The sequence below is a fragment of the Anomalospiza imberbis genome, chromosome 20 (genome assembly GCF_031753505.1).
Source record: "Anomalospiza imberbis isolate Cuckoo-Finch-1a 21T00152 chromosome 20, ASM3175350v1, whole genome shotgun sequence".
NCBI lineage: Eukaryota > Metazoa > Chordata > Aves > Passeriformes > Viduidae > Anomalospiza > Anomalospiza imberbis.
The window spans coordinates 8,695,368-8,711,242 of NC_089700.1; the positions used below are offsets into that span (position 1 = coordinate 8,695,368).

General features: G+C 41.7%; 1 protein-coding gene across 3 annotated transcripts in view; it reads left to right on the forward strand.

Annotated features, from left to right (window-relative positions):
* The window catches only part of VMP1 (vacuole membrane protein 1), a 61,971-nt gene that overhangs the window by 33,760 nt on the left and 12,336 nt on the right, over positions 1–15,875 (forward strand). For 2 of the 3 annotated variants that reach the window (XM_068210648.1, XM_068210649.1), the window contains exons 8-9: positions 10,235–10,315; positions 13,164–13,412. In XM_068210648.1, coding sequence (XP_068066749.1) covers positions 10,235–10,315; positions 13,164–13,397 — 315 coding nt within the window. In that variant the 3' untranslated portion in view covers positions 13,398–13,412. Of the gene's footprint in view, positions 1–10,234; positions 10,316–13,163; positions 13,413–15,805; positions 15,868–15,875 lie in introns of those variants that run through there. The other variant, XM_068210651.1, reaches the window with a different exon arrangement.

The following is a 15,875-nucleotide window of genomic DNA, read 5'->3' on the forward strand; positions in this document are numbered from 1 at the left end:
AAGGGGTTAAAGCCAGCTCGCCTGACGGTGACAGGCACACACATCTTCCCAGCTTTCCCGAAAACCCTGCGCTGCTTTTCCACATCTTCGCGTGGGGCTGCTCAGTGCTGGAGCGGAGCGCAGTCCGTGCCACACCCGGGAGAAGCCAGCGCTGTGTTCTGACACGACACTGACTTCACTCCCCCGGAATGATTAGGCACGACTAATGAGTGGAATCTCACTTCATTAGCAGCGTTTTAGATGGCTACATTCAAAACGGATCTCTCCCGTGATTAACTTTACAACGCCTATCTGATAAGTTCCTGCTTGAAAAGGCTGCTGCTTTGTTTAATCAACAGCGTTTAAGGGTACTTGGTACAGGAAAAAAGAAGTTAAAGCAGACCACAAGCAGGTTTTTATAAAGCATTTATCATAAAAATGGAAGTGGAAGGGTCATGTACAATAACTGGGAAACCTTGATTTCTTTTTTATTCTTTTTTTTTTTTTTTTTTTTTTTTTTTGCTTTCCCATAAATCACGTGTGGAAACAGAACATCAAATTCCACTCATCCTTTCTCTTGCTCAGTCTTCCCTTTCCTCATCAGCTTCTTCCTCTCTTTATTAATTGTTATTTATTCACTGCACAAGGAGGTTGCTGCTGTGGGTGGTCACCAGGAGGCTGCTCCTCACACCCTGCATTCCTCAAGTTTTGATGCCAGTGTCTGTTAATAGCTCTAGGGAAGGTTTCGTCCCTCTTTTACGGTGGCCTGTAATTAAACAGAAATTCAGAACTGATCAAACCTTGAAGCTGCACTTTAAAAACTCCCCACAGGTGCTGGGGAGTGAGGTGGCAAAGTGACAGTGTGTTTTCACAGACAATATAACAAGCAGTGGGTACACTGAGTAACAGCTCAGTTTTGAGCTGTTCTGCAAAATTGTCTCGTTTAAAATAAGTTCTGGAATGAGTCAATGGCAGCTTTAAATAAGGGAACTTGAGCCCTTCCTGAGAAAAGAGATAGCAAAGAGTTAAAATAGGCAGAGGGAAGACAAAGAGAGCTGTGAGTAAGGAATGTGTAAAGCACCTCCTGGTTGGATTTCTTTGGGCACTGGCAGGAGAACGTGCCCACATTGTTCTATTCATTTGCACACCTGCTCACAGATAAGGAAAAAACAGCACAGGGCATCGCACTAATTACTAATGGTGACTGGAGATGACTTTTTGGGTTCTATTTTGAAGGGCTCTTCGTGTCTGTTCCCTAAAGAATGATTGTAATGTTCAGCGTGGAAGTTCATAAATCCGAAATCACCCAGGCAGTGAGGAAACCTGGGTTACTTTGCAACATTTTCACTCAGTATTAGGTCAGGAGGATTTTCTCACTTTACTGCAGAAACAAATTTCTCACTTTACTGCAGAAATTAGAAATAATGTCACCAAGTGTGCTGGAAATGCTGGCAGCTGCATTTGCACAGGAGTTGTGGAAAAGCAGGTGGTTGAATTCTGTCACTGGATTTTCATGCCCTGTTCTATGTGTGTTGGGAATGCTCAACACAGGTTTCTAAGGGGAAAATTTGTTCCTAAATACTTGATATTTCGCTCCTCATTATTCTGAGAAAGACCAATAAATGACCAAAAGCTGGGTCAGAAAAACTGCTTTAAATATTTTTATAAGGACAACTTTCAATAACTGATAGAAATTCATTCTAGTATCATAATCAAAAGAATGGCTGCTTTATTTCCCCCCTGCTCCAGACACTGTTTAAATATCTGTGTTGTACAAGAGTCTGGTATGCAGACCTCTTCTCTGAGCTGTCTGGGAACCTCTGTCCCTTCCAGGGAGAACAGGGGAGAGGTTGCACATCTGGGCTGAGAGGGAAGACTCGTGTGTGCTAAAGGCTTTGTCAGCTGTGTCAGAAGTTCCTCACTTCCATTCTGTTTTAATCCTTAACTTATGTCTGAGTCCTGTGTGGAGAAACAGTATTTTTTTCAGTGCTGATGGCTTCGAGTTCTCAGGTTTATCTGAGATGGAAAATGCCAATTTTCGTGACTGGTTATCAAAAATTCCTTCCTTACAATGTCTGGATCTTAAACTACCTCAAAATAGGGCTTGATACTTTAGAATGGATTTTTTAAAATTAACAATAGTCTGGAATTGGCAGAGCTGTGGCCACAATAACTGATTGCAGTGGTAGCTTTGAGATAAGTGAGCAGCTGCAGTGGGGTTTTTGGGAGTGCTGGGATGTTCCTTTACTCCACTCATCTCCTGCCTGTGGCTGTAGTATCTTGTCATGGAATCACAGAAAAATTCACCTCCAGAGGGACCTGAGGCATTTTCTAGTCCAACCTTTTTTTTTTTTCTTTTTTTTTTTTTTTTCCCTAGTTCAGCTCAGGTTCCTCGGGGCATTGTCTGGGCTGGTCCTGGAGCCCTCCAGGGCTGGAGGCTGCACAAGCTCCCTGGGAAATCTCCTCCAGTGCTGCTGACATTGCCACTGACAGCTCCCCTCCCTGAAAATGGGCTGCAGGATCTGCTCTGCCAGGTCTCCTGCCAGATGTGAATAGAAAGTGGTTGTTCAGCAAGGAAAGAAATCAGTTAATTTCGTGTTTCTGTGCAGGACTGGAAAGCTGCAGAGTGTCAAAGTGGACACGCTGCTGCTCTGAGGAGCAGAGGTGGCAGGGGATGTGGTTAAAGGGGCTACAGCACTGCAGGACAGATCTGATAAGGCTGAAAGGACATGCTCCTTCCTCTTCCTTTAGGCTGTTTCCTTTAATTGTGTGTCATTCTTTACAAAATTTCTTTATTCTTACAGCCTGTGAAGGGAAAGGACTTTTTATGTAGAAGTCTGAGGGTTTCAGTTCTAGCTGTGAAAAAAGCTGGCTTTAAATTTGAGTTATAGAGCTCACTGAGCCCTATAATCTGTGTTCCTTTTGGTATTTCCCATCTGAACCCGAGCGTGGATTGTAACAGGCTGAAATCCTGAAATGAAAGCTGCTGAGATGGCCTTTTTGTAAAAAACCATTTTTGCTGGTTCTTCCCTTGAGAAGGGGGAGGGAAAAAGGAGGGAAATAAAAAGTTCCTACCATGATCCAGATGATTAATGAAATGAAGAAAATACCTGGAAGTTCCTGGTGGAACTAATGGACTGATCCAGAGCTGGTTGACTTCATTCCTGCTCCTGTTAATGGGGAGATCTTATTTACCATAAAATGGACCCATTATTGGGAAGTTTCGCCCTTTTACTTTTAATAAAATTAAATAACCAGCAAAGCCAAGCCTGCTGTTGGAATGGACACTTCACTCTGTTGTCTCTGCTCCCACAGGGCTTGCAAAAAATTCATGTCCTCACACAACTCTGTGACTTCTTTTGTCTGTCTTTTTTAACATCTAACAGCACTTCTAAAATCTGAGTAGAGGAGAATGGGTTTAATTGTATTTTCTACAGAAAACTTCAGGTTTTCTGTCCCAAGAACTAATTGTAGTTACTCATGTCTGAGTTTACAAAGTCCCAAAGATGAGCATTCTCCTGATTATCTCTGGATTGCAGCATCACCCCTTAACCTTAACATGCAGCCAGCCTCAAGAATTTGAAGACAAAACAGATGTGGAAATAACTATCAAAAACTTCACAATCTGTGTCCTGCATTCTCATCCTCAGAATGGAAGAGTCCACCTGTAGGTAGAATTTCTTGTTGACTTGGGATTAGTCTGTAATATCTGCTGTGTGTTCATCCTTACCTACAGATATTCTGAATATTGAACTCTTAGCAGTTTCAAGCCCTCAGATCTCCAGCAGAGTCTGTTTAATGAGGCTTTGTGGGTGCTGCTCTCTTCTTTCCACAGTTCTTTGGAGAAGCCAAGGCTGTTTTATTGCTGCTTGGTTGCCTTCATCTTGTACTTTTTAAAACTGTTGTCATGTTCAACATCTATGTCCTTTTCTCTTGCAACTTTTCCATGATTACCCAACTCCTTTTCCAGAATTTAATGTCTCAGAAAACCCAGACTTCTCATGAAGTGAAACTTACTTAGAATGTGGAATATCTGCCCTATGCCTGTTGTGTGTAAATCCCTTTCTTTCATCAGATTTAGTGCTTGCTTATTTCTGCCACCATCCCACCACTGCTTTCAGTAATCCTTGAAAGCTTTTTCCAGCTTCCTCTTTTGGGAGTCTGATTTCCCAGACAGGACCTTTCTCTCCCAGATTTTTGGGCGATAAGGAAGTTTAAACCTTACCCCTCACACCCCCTGCTCTCCAGGCATCAAATTAAAATATCCCCTTTTAGTTTACCCCTTTGCATTTAACTGGAAGTATTTTGGAGAAAGCTGGAACAAAGATCCATGAGCTGCTATCACAATATTCCTGTTTGCAATTTATTCATACTTTTGACATTTGGGGGGGGTTGAGCAGTGGTTTTTGGCCAGTGAGTGCTGAACCATTTGCAGGGATGTGTTGTGACCTCCCAGCCTTGGGTACCTCTCTGACTCCTTTGCAGCTGCTCCCCTGCAGTCAGTGCTTTATTCCAAGGAGTTAATAATTCCTCCCAGTCTGAAATCCTGGAATCCATTGCCTGACCACAAATGGTCATTCTCCCATAAGTTGTGTTTGATTCCATTGTGTTGTAACAGAAAGCCAGAAGAAACAGAATACTGTGCAGCTCATTTTTAACATAACTGGGATTTTTACATAAAGAGGGGCACTGTCTTTGTAGGCAGCTCTTTAAATGTTAAGGGCTCTATAATTTTGGTGATCTAAGTGGTAGCTTCATACCCAGTCTTCAATCTTTGGGGGGAAAAATGTTCTCTACTTCAGATGATTCTCTGGATAATTAAACTTTTTTATTATAGCAGTAATAGAAATAATACTCAAATCTTGAGGGACTGTCCACACAAAAGAGACTCATTTGGCCGGGGGAATCTGCAGGAGGATGAGCTTCCCTCTCTGCAGCTGCTCCAGAGTTCTCCTGGAGAATCACTGAGGTGTAACCCATTCAGATCTCTCTCTATGCCCTTTCATTTTTTTTCACTCATGCTCCTGTTTTCCTGTCACAAATCCTGTGTAGCCCCTTCCAGACCATCTAGAAAATGTTTGAACTTCTGCAGGCTAGCACTGGCGAGGTGAGGAATATCCTTGGCATGAAAGCATCCCTGACTTGCCCTGCTCCCAGCCCTGTGTGACCTGAGGATCAGGCGATGTGCACCATGAGCTTGGGATGGAATTGTGTGGCATTCACATGCCGAGAACAGAGAGAGACTCAGCTTGCTCAGGATTTCTCCTGTGAGAGAAGCACAGAAAAGAGAATCAAAACAGTTCTCATCTCATTCACTACTCCTGTGTTTATGCCCGTGTAGAATGTGTTCTAAAAATTGTTTACCCAAAGTAATTACTTAATTAAATTCTAATAATAATTATTTAAAGTCATTAACCAGTCAAATCCACGTGTATATCAGGACTCTGAAGAGAGAGTCACTAGTTTTCTAGTTAAATAGTTGATAATAGTTCTTATTAATATCATATAGTATAATAAAATATATAATAATTATATTAATATAATAAAATCATACTATAATATAGTATAATAAAATAATTAACTTTCTAAAATAATTAAAATCCTACACATCATTATTCCCAAATCAAAAATCCCAACACCAGTAGAATTTACTCCATCTTTGTCTTAAATCTGCCAATTTTACCAATGTATTTGTAAAGTGCTTGAGGTATTTACAGCAGAAAAGAAAAGGGAGAGAAGTTTTCCCAGGTCTCAAATCCCTGGGATCTAGATCTGGATGGTTTTTTTCAGAGATTGAGCTGGGATGTGATGGGAGCCACTGGTTTCTCAGTGCTGCTCAAACCTGATTGCAGCTGTTTGAAAACGAACTGTCACATTGCACAGCCTGTGCAGGCTGCAGAGAACCGAGCTGGGGAGGTGTTACAGGTTTTTTCTGTGGGATTCAGTCCAACTCTGATTATTCAGGGCTCCTTGGATACCTCCAGCTACTCCTGTGGATCAGTCAACCAGCTCTGCACTTGCAGAGTAAGGAAAAGGAGTCTCCACAATTTCCACGGGAACAATTAATTGTGACTGTTCTGTTACGGAGGGAACAGAGGGAAAAAATATTTATTAAAATGATTTGTTCCTTGAGCTTGTTAGTTAAACCTGGTGAGGTGCTTGTTCTTCCCTCACACTGAGGAGCTCGCCAACTTCACAGTCAGAGGAGAGAGAAGAGAGAGATTAAATTATGAATGGAAACCAAATAAAACAGAGGGATGGGGCAAAACTTTGTAACAGAGACAAGGTTGTCCATTCTCGTTTTCAGGAAGGATTTGCCAGGGATAAAAAGTCCCTATTTGCACAGGGAGGAATACTGAGGCAGAACATCTAAGTTCTCCTTACCATCCCTTTAGGTTTGGAAATCTGGGAGTGTTTTTTGTCCCGTGGAGCCAGTGGGGTCAACCGAACGATGAAAAATTCCCTTTTGCTGAGGCTGAGCAGACCCAGGACAATTCCCCCACCCCGAGCTGCCAGCTGGGCCGGGGGAATCATCCCTGACCTTTCCATGCTCTGTTCCAGCCCAGATCTTGGCATGTGATGATTAACCCAATGAAGTCATGTTTAATCATTTCACCTTCCTCTGCCTGCACTGTGGCACTCACAGGAAATCTATTCCCAAACCCCAAAAAATAAATCATCTTTGAAAGGGACACAGTGAGCTAAAGCATCCTGAAATGTTATAAAGAATGAATCACAATTAGCTGAGAGGCCAGTCCAGTCTAGAAACTTTAATTTGGGGGGAAAATGGTTTGCCTGTAAGTAGCTGAACTTTTCTCTCTTTTCATATATATATATATATAATTCTCATATATATTTATATTTATCTATACAAAATAATATTATTTTTTAAAGCAGTAATTGATGAAAGTTATTTTATTTCAAATGCTTAAAAAAACAGAGAAAAGATTGCTCCCTGTGCAGACTTGAGAAAAGGAAAAAAAACTTCTGTTGTGAAATTGGTAAAAGTTGTAAAGCTGGGGATTGTATTCTCAGAGAAATGAAACTTTTAAGGCTTTTTTATTGTTGCAGATGTCGCAAAGATTTGTCACACAAAATTTCAGGAAGGAATCAAAGAGAAATAGTTCTGAACTTGTTTTCACAGAGTAAATGCTGAGGCTGGAATTCATAGTTTTGTTGCAACCCTGGTAGGTTTATTACCCTGAAAATTATTCATAGCTTTGATTACATTAGATCATAGAAAATAGGTACCCACAAAAATCTTTAATTTGTCTTTTGGCTTATTTAGAAAATTTGGGGAAAAAAAACCAAAAACAATGACAAGTTCTTGAGTGAAATTTTTGGAATTTAAAATTTTGCTTTCCATGAAGTACTTTGTGATAGACAATGTAAAGCCAGAACTTAACAAAGAAACAAGCTGAGTAATAACTTTAAAAAATAAAGTTATGAATTAACAAGGTGAGAAAATTTGCTCCAACATTGGTTTTGGTTTGGGTTTTGTTTTTTTGTTTTTTTTTGAGACAAACTTGTTAAACATTTTTAAAGACTTTCATTATTAGCTTTTTAATGTTTTATATGTTTTTAGCTGGAGGGGAAATATTAGTTTCAAGGCAGCCTTGAATTTTGTAGTTGGGAAATGTGGGTGAGGGGAGCTGGTTCTTTTTAAGAAATTTGGTTAAAAATGGTGCACTGTGCTTTAAGTTAATACAGTCAATTTATATCTAATTATAATAATATATTTTATTAAAGCAGCTGTGCTGCAAGTATTAGTTTACAGGTCATTTGCTAGAGAGTTTATTTCCAGTTCCAGCTTGTGAAAATGAATACAACAGTGCATTAGCAACACAGTAAAAAATAATGGGGGAATAAATTAAAATCAGAATAGAAACAACTTCCATGCAAATAAATCATGGAGCCACTTAAATAATTGTCTTGGAGTGTTTTATTTTCAAGATACTTTGCCATCAGATTTATGGAACTGCGAGGAAAAAAATATTTATTGGCTTATAAAAGTGAAAATATTGCTCCAACCCCGTGAGCTTTGGGAAATGGGGGAGAAAATAGGAGCTGAAAATGGGCACAGTGAGCTCTGCTCCAGAAATCCCTGAGGAAGGAACAATTTCAGGACACCTTTGCCAAGGACAAAATCTGCTTTAGCACTTTATTGGTGTTTAAATTAATTTGTAAAGAATCCTAAAGACTGCTCTCCACTCCTGTGTTTGCCTGGGGAATTGGAGAGGTGTTGTTTTCCTTGGGGAAAATCCTAGAAATAAATAAAATAAAAGGGGGTTGTTATAAAATCTAAATAAAAGGGTATTTTATTCCCTGCATCCCAAATCCTGAGGGTCCCACTGGAGCTGGGATCCCCTTTTTGGGCTCTGTTTCCTTGGAAATAACCACGAGGGAATTTGGGGTTGCAGCAGGAACTGCCCTGGATGTCGCAAGATTTTTGGGCTTGGTCGTCAGGAAATTGTTGTGTTTTGTTGTTTAGAACAATTTATGTCAAAATTGTCTCTTTTAATGAAAAAAAAAAAAACCAAAAAATTAGTTTTATTTTCCAGATTGTTTCCTATCAAAATAAGCTCAAGGGTTTGGTGTCAGCCTCACTGGGAGCAGGTTTAATCCCTCGTGTTCTGTGGGGATCCTGCAGTGGGAAAATATCAGGGAAAATTTGCATTAAAAGAGTGAATTTTGATCTCTTCCATTTTGTAATCATGAGCCCAAGGTGTAACTCCTGGTCAAAGTGTGGAAATTCACCTTTATAGGATATTCTAGAGGGTTTTTATATTCCCCTGTGGTTAAAAACGTCCCACTGAAAGATTTAGGAAATCTCATTTCTTTGGCATTTTTCTTACAGTTTTGAGTTATTTTTCCAGGCATTAAATAGAATAAATATAATTATTCAGACTTTAGTAATAATTGTTTTTTGGTTTTTTTTTTTTTAATTTTGTTTGTATTTTTTTTTAAATTTTCAAATAGGGAATTTAACTGTTTGAAAGCACAGTAATGGAGAAAAGTTACTACTTGAAAAAGGGGTGTAAAAAGAAGCAAATGGTCTCATCACAGATCTGTTATTTTTTTAATCTGCCACAGAATATTTTGTCAATTCTACAGCTCAAAATCTAAATAATATGTAAGAACATTGTAAAATAATTGTACTTTTCCTTCTTTGGTGTGTAGTGTTTAAGGTTTTGATGGAACTGTAACAAAATTAAAATTGCATAAATGTAATTTTTCTGGATTACCCTGCAGTTGCCTTAATAATTAATGATATTCTAAATTCTACAATTCAATAGCAAAGGGTGGAATTTAGAATATCATTAATTATTGATTAAAGTCATTTCCTTGAGTAATTTATTGCATTGCTCCTGGAAAATCAGATTTTTTTTGCTTATTTGTAGGTTTCTAAAAAGGAATGGGTAATTATTTTTTAATGTTTGCTATTCCCAAGGATTCCCAGCTTTCTGGAACTGTTGTGGCCAAGCCTGAGCAGGGAGCCCTGACCTTTCTTTTATTTTTCTGGACAGTTTAGCTTCAAAAGAATTTTATCTCCGGTAAATTCCCTTCTCACATGCAAAGAAACTGCTTGTGAGAATCTTTATTTTTATTTTTTAAGGGGTTTCCTGGGTGTTTGGCAAATTTTGAGCCTCAGGAGTAAGGACTGATCACAAAATAAAAGGAGGCAGCTTTGTACAGAACAGCTCCAGTCACAGGGGCTGCACCTTCCCTGCTTTTAAAGAAATTTAGGCTCAACTTGCAGGATTTTAATGAATTTTACAAGTCTGTTGTAGGCAGTGCCTGGAATTGGCTATTTTGATTGAGATCCTGGGTTTGGGAGAACAGACCTGAGGATGTAATGGGATTATTGTGCTCTTTCTGTTCTCAGAAAGTTCCTTTTTGCCACTGGAAATGGCATTGGAGGAATCAATTCCCTCTGCTTGTTAAGGGAAAAAGGTATAAGCAGCACTGGCATTCCAAAGATATGAGGAAATAAATAGTGGAAAACCTGCTTCCATAGCAGTGGGTGCTTAGTGCCACTCACAGGGTTTGGAAAAGACAAAAAACCCCAAAACTCAGTGCATGTGGTGCTCAGATTTCCACCACGATTGTCTCTCTAAACTCAGGCTTTCAAACTGGCCTTCCTGGTTTAAAATTTCTCCCAGTTCCCAGTTAGGAAATCCTGGAAATCACACACCTCCTGAGCTCTGTTCAGGTGGGGTTTTCCTCATTAATAATTTTGTTTTCCTGTTTGCAGGACTTTGCTTCCCGGGCTAAACTGGCTGTGCAGAACCTGGTGCAGAAGGTTGGCTTCTTTGGGATCCTGGCCTGTGCCTCGGTGAGTTTTCCCCAGGAACAGGGGATTTATGGGCACAAACCGCAGCTTGGATGTTTTGCCACGGAATTCATTTTTGTTTGCACTTTCTGTGATCTCTCTGGTGCTCGAGGAAACAAAATCTGCTGGAATTGTGTTAGGATTTCTTTAGGTGTTGATGTATTTGACATTCTTGACATCCTCAAATGCAGAGGTGTGCATGGATTGGAGAGTGGAAAAGTCCCTGCAGAAATCCTGATTAGGGTGTCCATCCATTCATTCCAGTCCTCCCAGATCTGCTCTCCGGGTCGTTAGGAACCAGGGAGGGCAGAAAAAGGAAGCAAATTTCAGTTGTGGCTGTGGAGCTACAAACTGCTCATGGCTTTTTTAATCGAGAGGTGAAAGGAGCATCTCCAGTCATGCTATTTTAGTTTTTTAGTAGGATAATGCTCTTCTTTCAGAATAAAACAATAATATTGGAGGTTTAAAGCTCTGGAGCTGGTGGGAATGGTGTGCCTTGTTCATCCCACACACAAACTGTGGGACATGATTGCAGTGAAGGGGAAAAACGTGGAACCCCCCCCCCCCCCCCTTCCCAGTCCCATTTTTCTGGAATAACCATGACATTACCCAGCTCTGAGGCTTTCACTCCACACTTGTCCAGCATCTCTTGGTTTCCTAACTGTAAAGATGACACAGCCAGCTGCTTGCTCACATGTGGGTAACCTGTGTTAGGATTAATCCGATTCGAGTTGCTGCCATAAAGCTCCTGCTCACTAATCCTGTGCAATGTCTTCATGTTCAGAGTGGAGTTTAGCCTACAAGCTGCTCCTTAAATCCTCCCAGGCAGGAGCTCTCAGGAGCTGCTCCCTGCTCTGACACAGCCCTGCCCCAGCTATCCCCTGTCCTTGTCACCAGCACAGCTTGGAGCTGGCAGGGCTGGGGGACTGGGCAAGGTGGAGGGATGGAGAGCAGGAGGAAGGGGTTTGTAAACACCCCAAGAGTTCCTGCTCAGTAGTATTTAAACATTTGTTTAACTTCTTCCCCACTTTGCTGTCCAGGCCCTGCTCAGCCCTGAGCTGCAGCTGGGCTGGGGGAGGGATGAGGATCCACCAGGGCACACCTGGGGTTTGTAAATGTGCTCACACAACAACTGCAGGAGAAAGGGAGAGGTTGGAGAAGGTTCCAGAGGCCTTGGAAAAGCAGGAATGCAGAGCTGTCCCTCTGAGTGAGCAAGGGGAAGGAAAGCAGCCCCCCACGTGTGCTCCTTGCATTTGGCTGTGCCCCCACCAGCCCAGGGGCTTCTCTGTGCTCTACCAGCTGTCTCCTCTGCTTGCCTCCCTTGTAATTGTGATCTTCCTTCTGGATTTTAGGCAGGGTTTTATTTCATGTGTATTTTATGAGTGGAGAATTTGCTGGTGAAGTGGTAATGACTGTCCCAGCTGTGGGTCCTTGTCTCTCAAGTGGTGGCTTCTAAATGCTGCATCAAAACACCAAAGCAAGCAAATGGAAATTAAAATTCTGCAAGCTTATCCAGTGAAGTCAACTGACTGTCATGTTGTTTAGTGGCAATAAGGAAGTCAGGATTGTCTGGAGTTTATTTCTATATAAAGGCAGTTCAGGGGAAGGAACAAAGCAAGAATCAGCCCTGAAGTTCCTCGCTGTGACTTAGGAGAATTTGCCCTCTTGTCTTTGTGGCCTTTTTTTTTTTTTTTTTTTTTTTTGCAACTTTCAGTAACAAGCAGAGAGAAAACCTTGCTGGCTGCTCAGACACCCTCCTGGGGATGTGCTGAGTAACTTCTGCCCATGGTGTGCTGAACCCACGGCACCCCTGCCCCAAACTGGCTGCAGGGATTAAAACTGCTGCTTCTATGAACCAACAGAAATCCCTCAGAGCAACCAGGCAAGAAGAGCCTGGAGCAGCCTTGGTTCAAGGAGCAGAAGGCTCTGGGCTCAATCATTGACCAGCCCCTGTGGCCAGAGCAGCTGGCCCAGGTGGGGAGGGAGGTGGAGCCTGCTCAGGGACCCGTGATTGGAACCCAGTTCAGATTTCTTCCTCTGCAGGTGCTGCTCTGGCTGCTCATAAATCTGAATTGCTGCTCTCCAGCACTCCAGTCCAACCCTTTCTCACAGGTTGCAGGCTTGGTGGCAGAGTGTCCTTTATTCTTTCCATATCTGCACTCTTTATTTCTTGATTTAAGTCACAAAACACCAGCAGTGCCACACTGTTCCTGGGAGTGACCCTGCTCAGACACTGCCCTGTGCTCCAGGCTGAGAGGGAAAGGTTGGAATTCAGATACTTTCTTGATTTCATTTCAAAAATATTTTACAGATAGTATCACAATACCAAAAGTCAGGCCAGCAGTTTAATAATAATAAAAAATTCTTTTAATTTTAAATGAAATGCATATGCTTAATAAAATCTAATCAGTCTTTTTAAACTGGATACATATGACTATAAATGCCAGTTTTTAATGTAGTTTCTCAGCTGGAAATCACTGGGGATCAGTTGAAACCCTGGCTTCCAAGAGTGATGTGCTTGTCAGAGAGAAAATTTGATAAATCACTCAAAATGGCTTTGCTGTGGTTTCTGTGCACTTCACATGGAAAACTTTTCATTAGCTTTTTTCAGGATCCAGGGGTAAGGAGGGACCATGAGAATGGAACTGTCTGGGACGTTGTCTAGCTGAATCCCAGAGTCTTAAGTTATGTGGTGCGACATCAACATTTTTGTAATTATTAAGACACAAGGGTTTTGGATCGAGTTGGAGAAGGGGAAACCGTTCATTTTTCAAAATTTCAGACTCTGTCGTGTTCCTGTCCATCCAATGTGTGCTGCAACTCATGAACCTCTTTCCCTTGCACTCCACAGATCCCAAACCCCCTGTTTGACCTGGCTGGGATAACTTGTGGCCACTTTCTGGTTCCCTTCTGGACCTTCTTCGGTGCAACCTTGATTGGAAAAGCTGTGATTAAAATGCACATCCAGGCAAGTGCTGCCCGTGCCTCGGGGCTGGAGGGGGGGAAACCTTTGATTCCTTCCCTGCCTGTTCCACTGTGTTACTTGGGAATGAATCCTGCAGTCTCCTTGCCCGACTTGAAGTAATGGAAATTAATTTGGTGCAAGGGATTTACAATAAAGGAGCTGCTGGGCTGCTCCAAACTGAGGCAAGTGAGTAATTTATAGCTGCTGACCCGCTCAGGAAATTGGTGGTTAGCCAAAGTATTTACCTACAGCCCTTACCAGACTGCCAGGGCTCCAGCAGTGAACTCCTTTTCGGTAACAAACACTCATTTGCACTTTGAAATGCCCTTTTTAGCTCACTGAGAAAACCCCACTGAGCCCTGCCGGGCTGGGCCAGCCCAGTTTGGGTGGATTTGCTGCAGTTTTGGGGCTGGTTTTGGTGTCCCAGGTCACTTGGGAAGGGGCTGCCTTTGGTGGGCCCTGTTTGTCCTGCTCGCTCAGGGCTGTGCCAGATGTGCTGGGTTTGACAATCCAAATCCAGCTGTTTGCACAAAATGAGGAGTTCTGCTTGGAAATGCGTCACCCTGGTCCAAGGAGAGATGAAGTTTGGATTCCCTGGAGGATTTGCTGGTGTGTGCAGGGCTGTAGCATGAGCTGTGTTTGGGATGTTTTCAGCTGAGTTTGGGTTTTTGCAGCGCCTGTGCCTCTGTTGTTTGGAAATCTCTGCTGTGACTCCCATCAAAATAGCAGAAGCTTTTAGTAGAAAATATTTTGTGTTACAGCCTCATCAAGCTGCTTTAAAAATCTTTATTTTGCCCTAAACACAAGCTCTTTTCTTCCCATTATTTTTTAAATGGTTATTTTATTTTGCCCAGTGCTGAAATAGAAAACAATTAATAGATTTGGAAATTCTTCCATTCCTTGGGATAAAACAGCTTTTTCTCCACACTTATTTTTGTATAATCTGAATTTTCTTCTGCTTTTAAATCTGTGTGTTGCTAAAATGTGTTCTGGCAGCACAGAAAAGTGAAATAATATTAGATCAATATTCCTTTTATTATTTTAATTGCCTTGTTCAGCTACCACAGTGTTTGCTGTGTAATTTATAGTGCTCCACACTCAGATCCCATGTAAGTGAAAAAACATTTCCCAGTGCCTTGTACAGTTGATAAATCATTTGATTTTGTAATAGGCTCAGCTTTTAGAATTCTCTTTTTCAAGCACACCCTTGTGCAATAGCCTTGAGTTTTTGGAGTGATCTGGCTGGACTTGGAATTTAGGAAATGTGAGAGTCATGGAAAAGGCTTTTAATGCAATGTTCAGACAGGAAGTGAGTGACTGGTGCAGTGGCCATCCCAGGACTCCTTTTATATTACCTTACTAAAATGATAGCAATTCCATTTCATTTTTTCATTCTGATTTGCATAAGTGTTAATGATTTTATGGTTAGTAGGAAATGAAGAGTTATTCTGATTTGTAAAATTATATTAGATAAATCACGGACTTTTTTTCTTATAAGGTTGAAATTGTATTTGAAGTTTGTCTTTTAATATGTTTAATAGTTTTTAATATGATTAAATATTATATTTGGAATTACAGCCTCATGGGTACAGGTTTGATTTTTATTTAGGGGTAAAGCTTGCTAGGTTAGATTTTCATATTTAGCATTACTCTGCTAAGTTGTTTTTATGAAGAGTTTTAGGATACATTTTGCATTAGGGTTAGGACTGTGATTATTAGGGACTGATGATTGTGTTTTATCACAGTCTCACAGGTGCCCAAAGGCTCTCTTTCTGTTCTTCACTGAGGATTTTTTTGCTGTTTCTGTCTCAATCAGGGGCCTAAACCACATTTTTTCCCCTCTGTGATCCTGTTTGTGTGAGGGGCTGTGAATTTCCCTGGCTGTTTTTCCATTCTAACATTGTTGACAGAGTGAAGTGACCTTGAGCTTCTGGGAATGGGAGTTTGGGGAGGATGAGAATGGGCAGCAAAAAACAATGCAAGAAATGCAAACTGTGAGCAAACAGGGGCAGAAAGTGAACAGCTTTCTTTTCTCTCCTGCCTCTTTTCTGAGGAGAAGGTTGAAAAATAAAGAGGAGAGGAGGGAAAGCTGGGAAGGAGCTGCTGGAGAAGGAGCACAAAGTGGGCTCCAGGCTTTGAAAAATAAAGAGGAGAGGAGAGGAGGGAAAGCTGAGCAGGAGCTGCTGGGGAAGGAGCACGAAGTGGGCTCCAGGCTTTGAAAAATAAAGAGGAGAGGAGGGAAAGTTGGGCAGGAGCTGCTGGAGAAGGAGCACGAAGTGGGCTCCAGGCTTTGAAAAATAAAGAGGAGAGGAGAGGAGGGAAAGCTGAGCAGGAGCTGCTGGGGAAGGAGCACGAAGTGGGCTCCAGGCTTTGAAAAATAAAGAGGAGAGGAGGGAAAGCTGGGCAGGAGCTGCTGGGGAAGGAGCACGAAGTGGGCTCCAGGCTTTGAAAAATAAAGAGGAGAGGAGGGAAAGCTGGGCAGGAGCTGCTGGGGAAGGCTTTGTGTGACTGCTCTTGTCCCTCCACAGAAACTCTTTGTTATCATCACCTTCAGCAAACACATCGTGGAGCAGATGGTGGCCCTCATCGGGTGAGTAA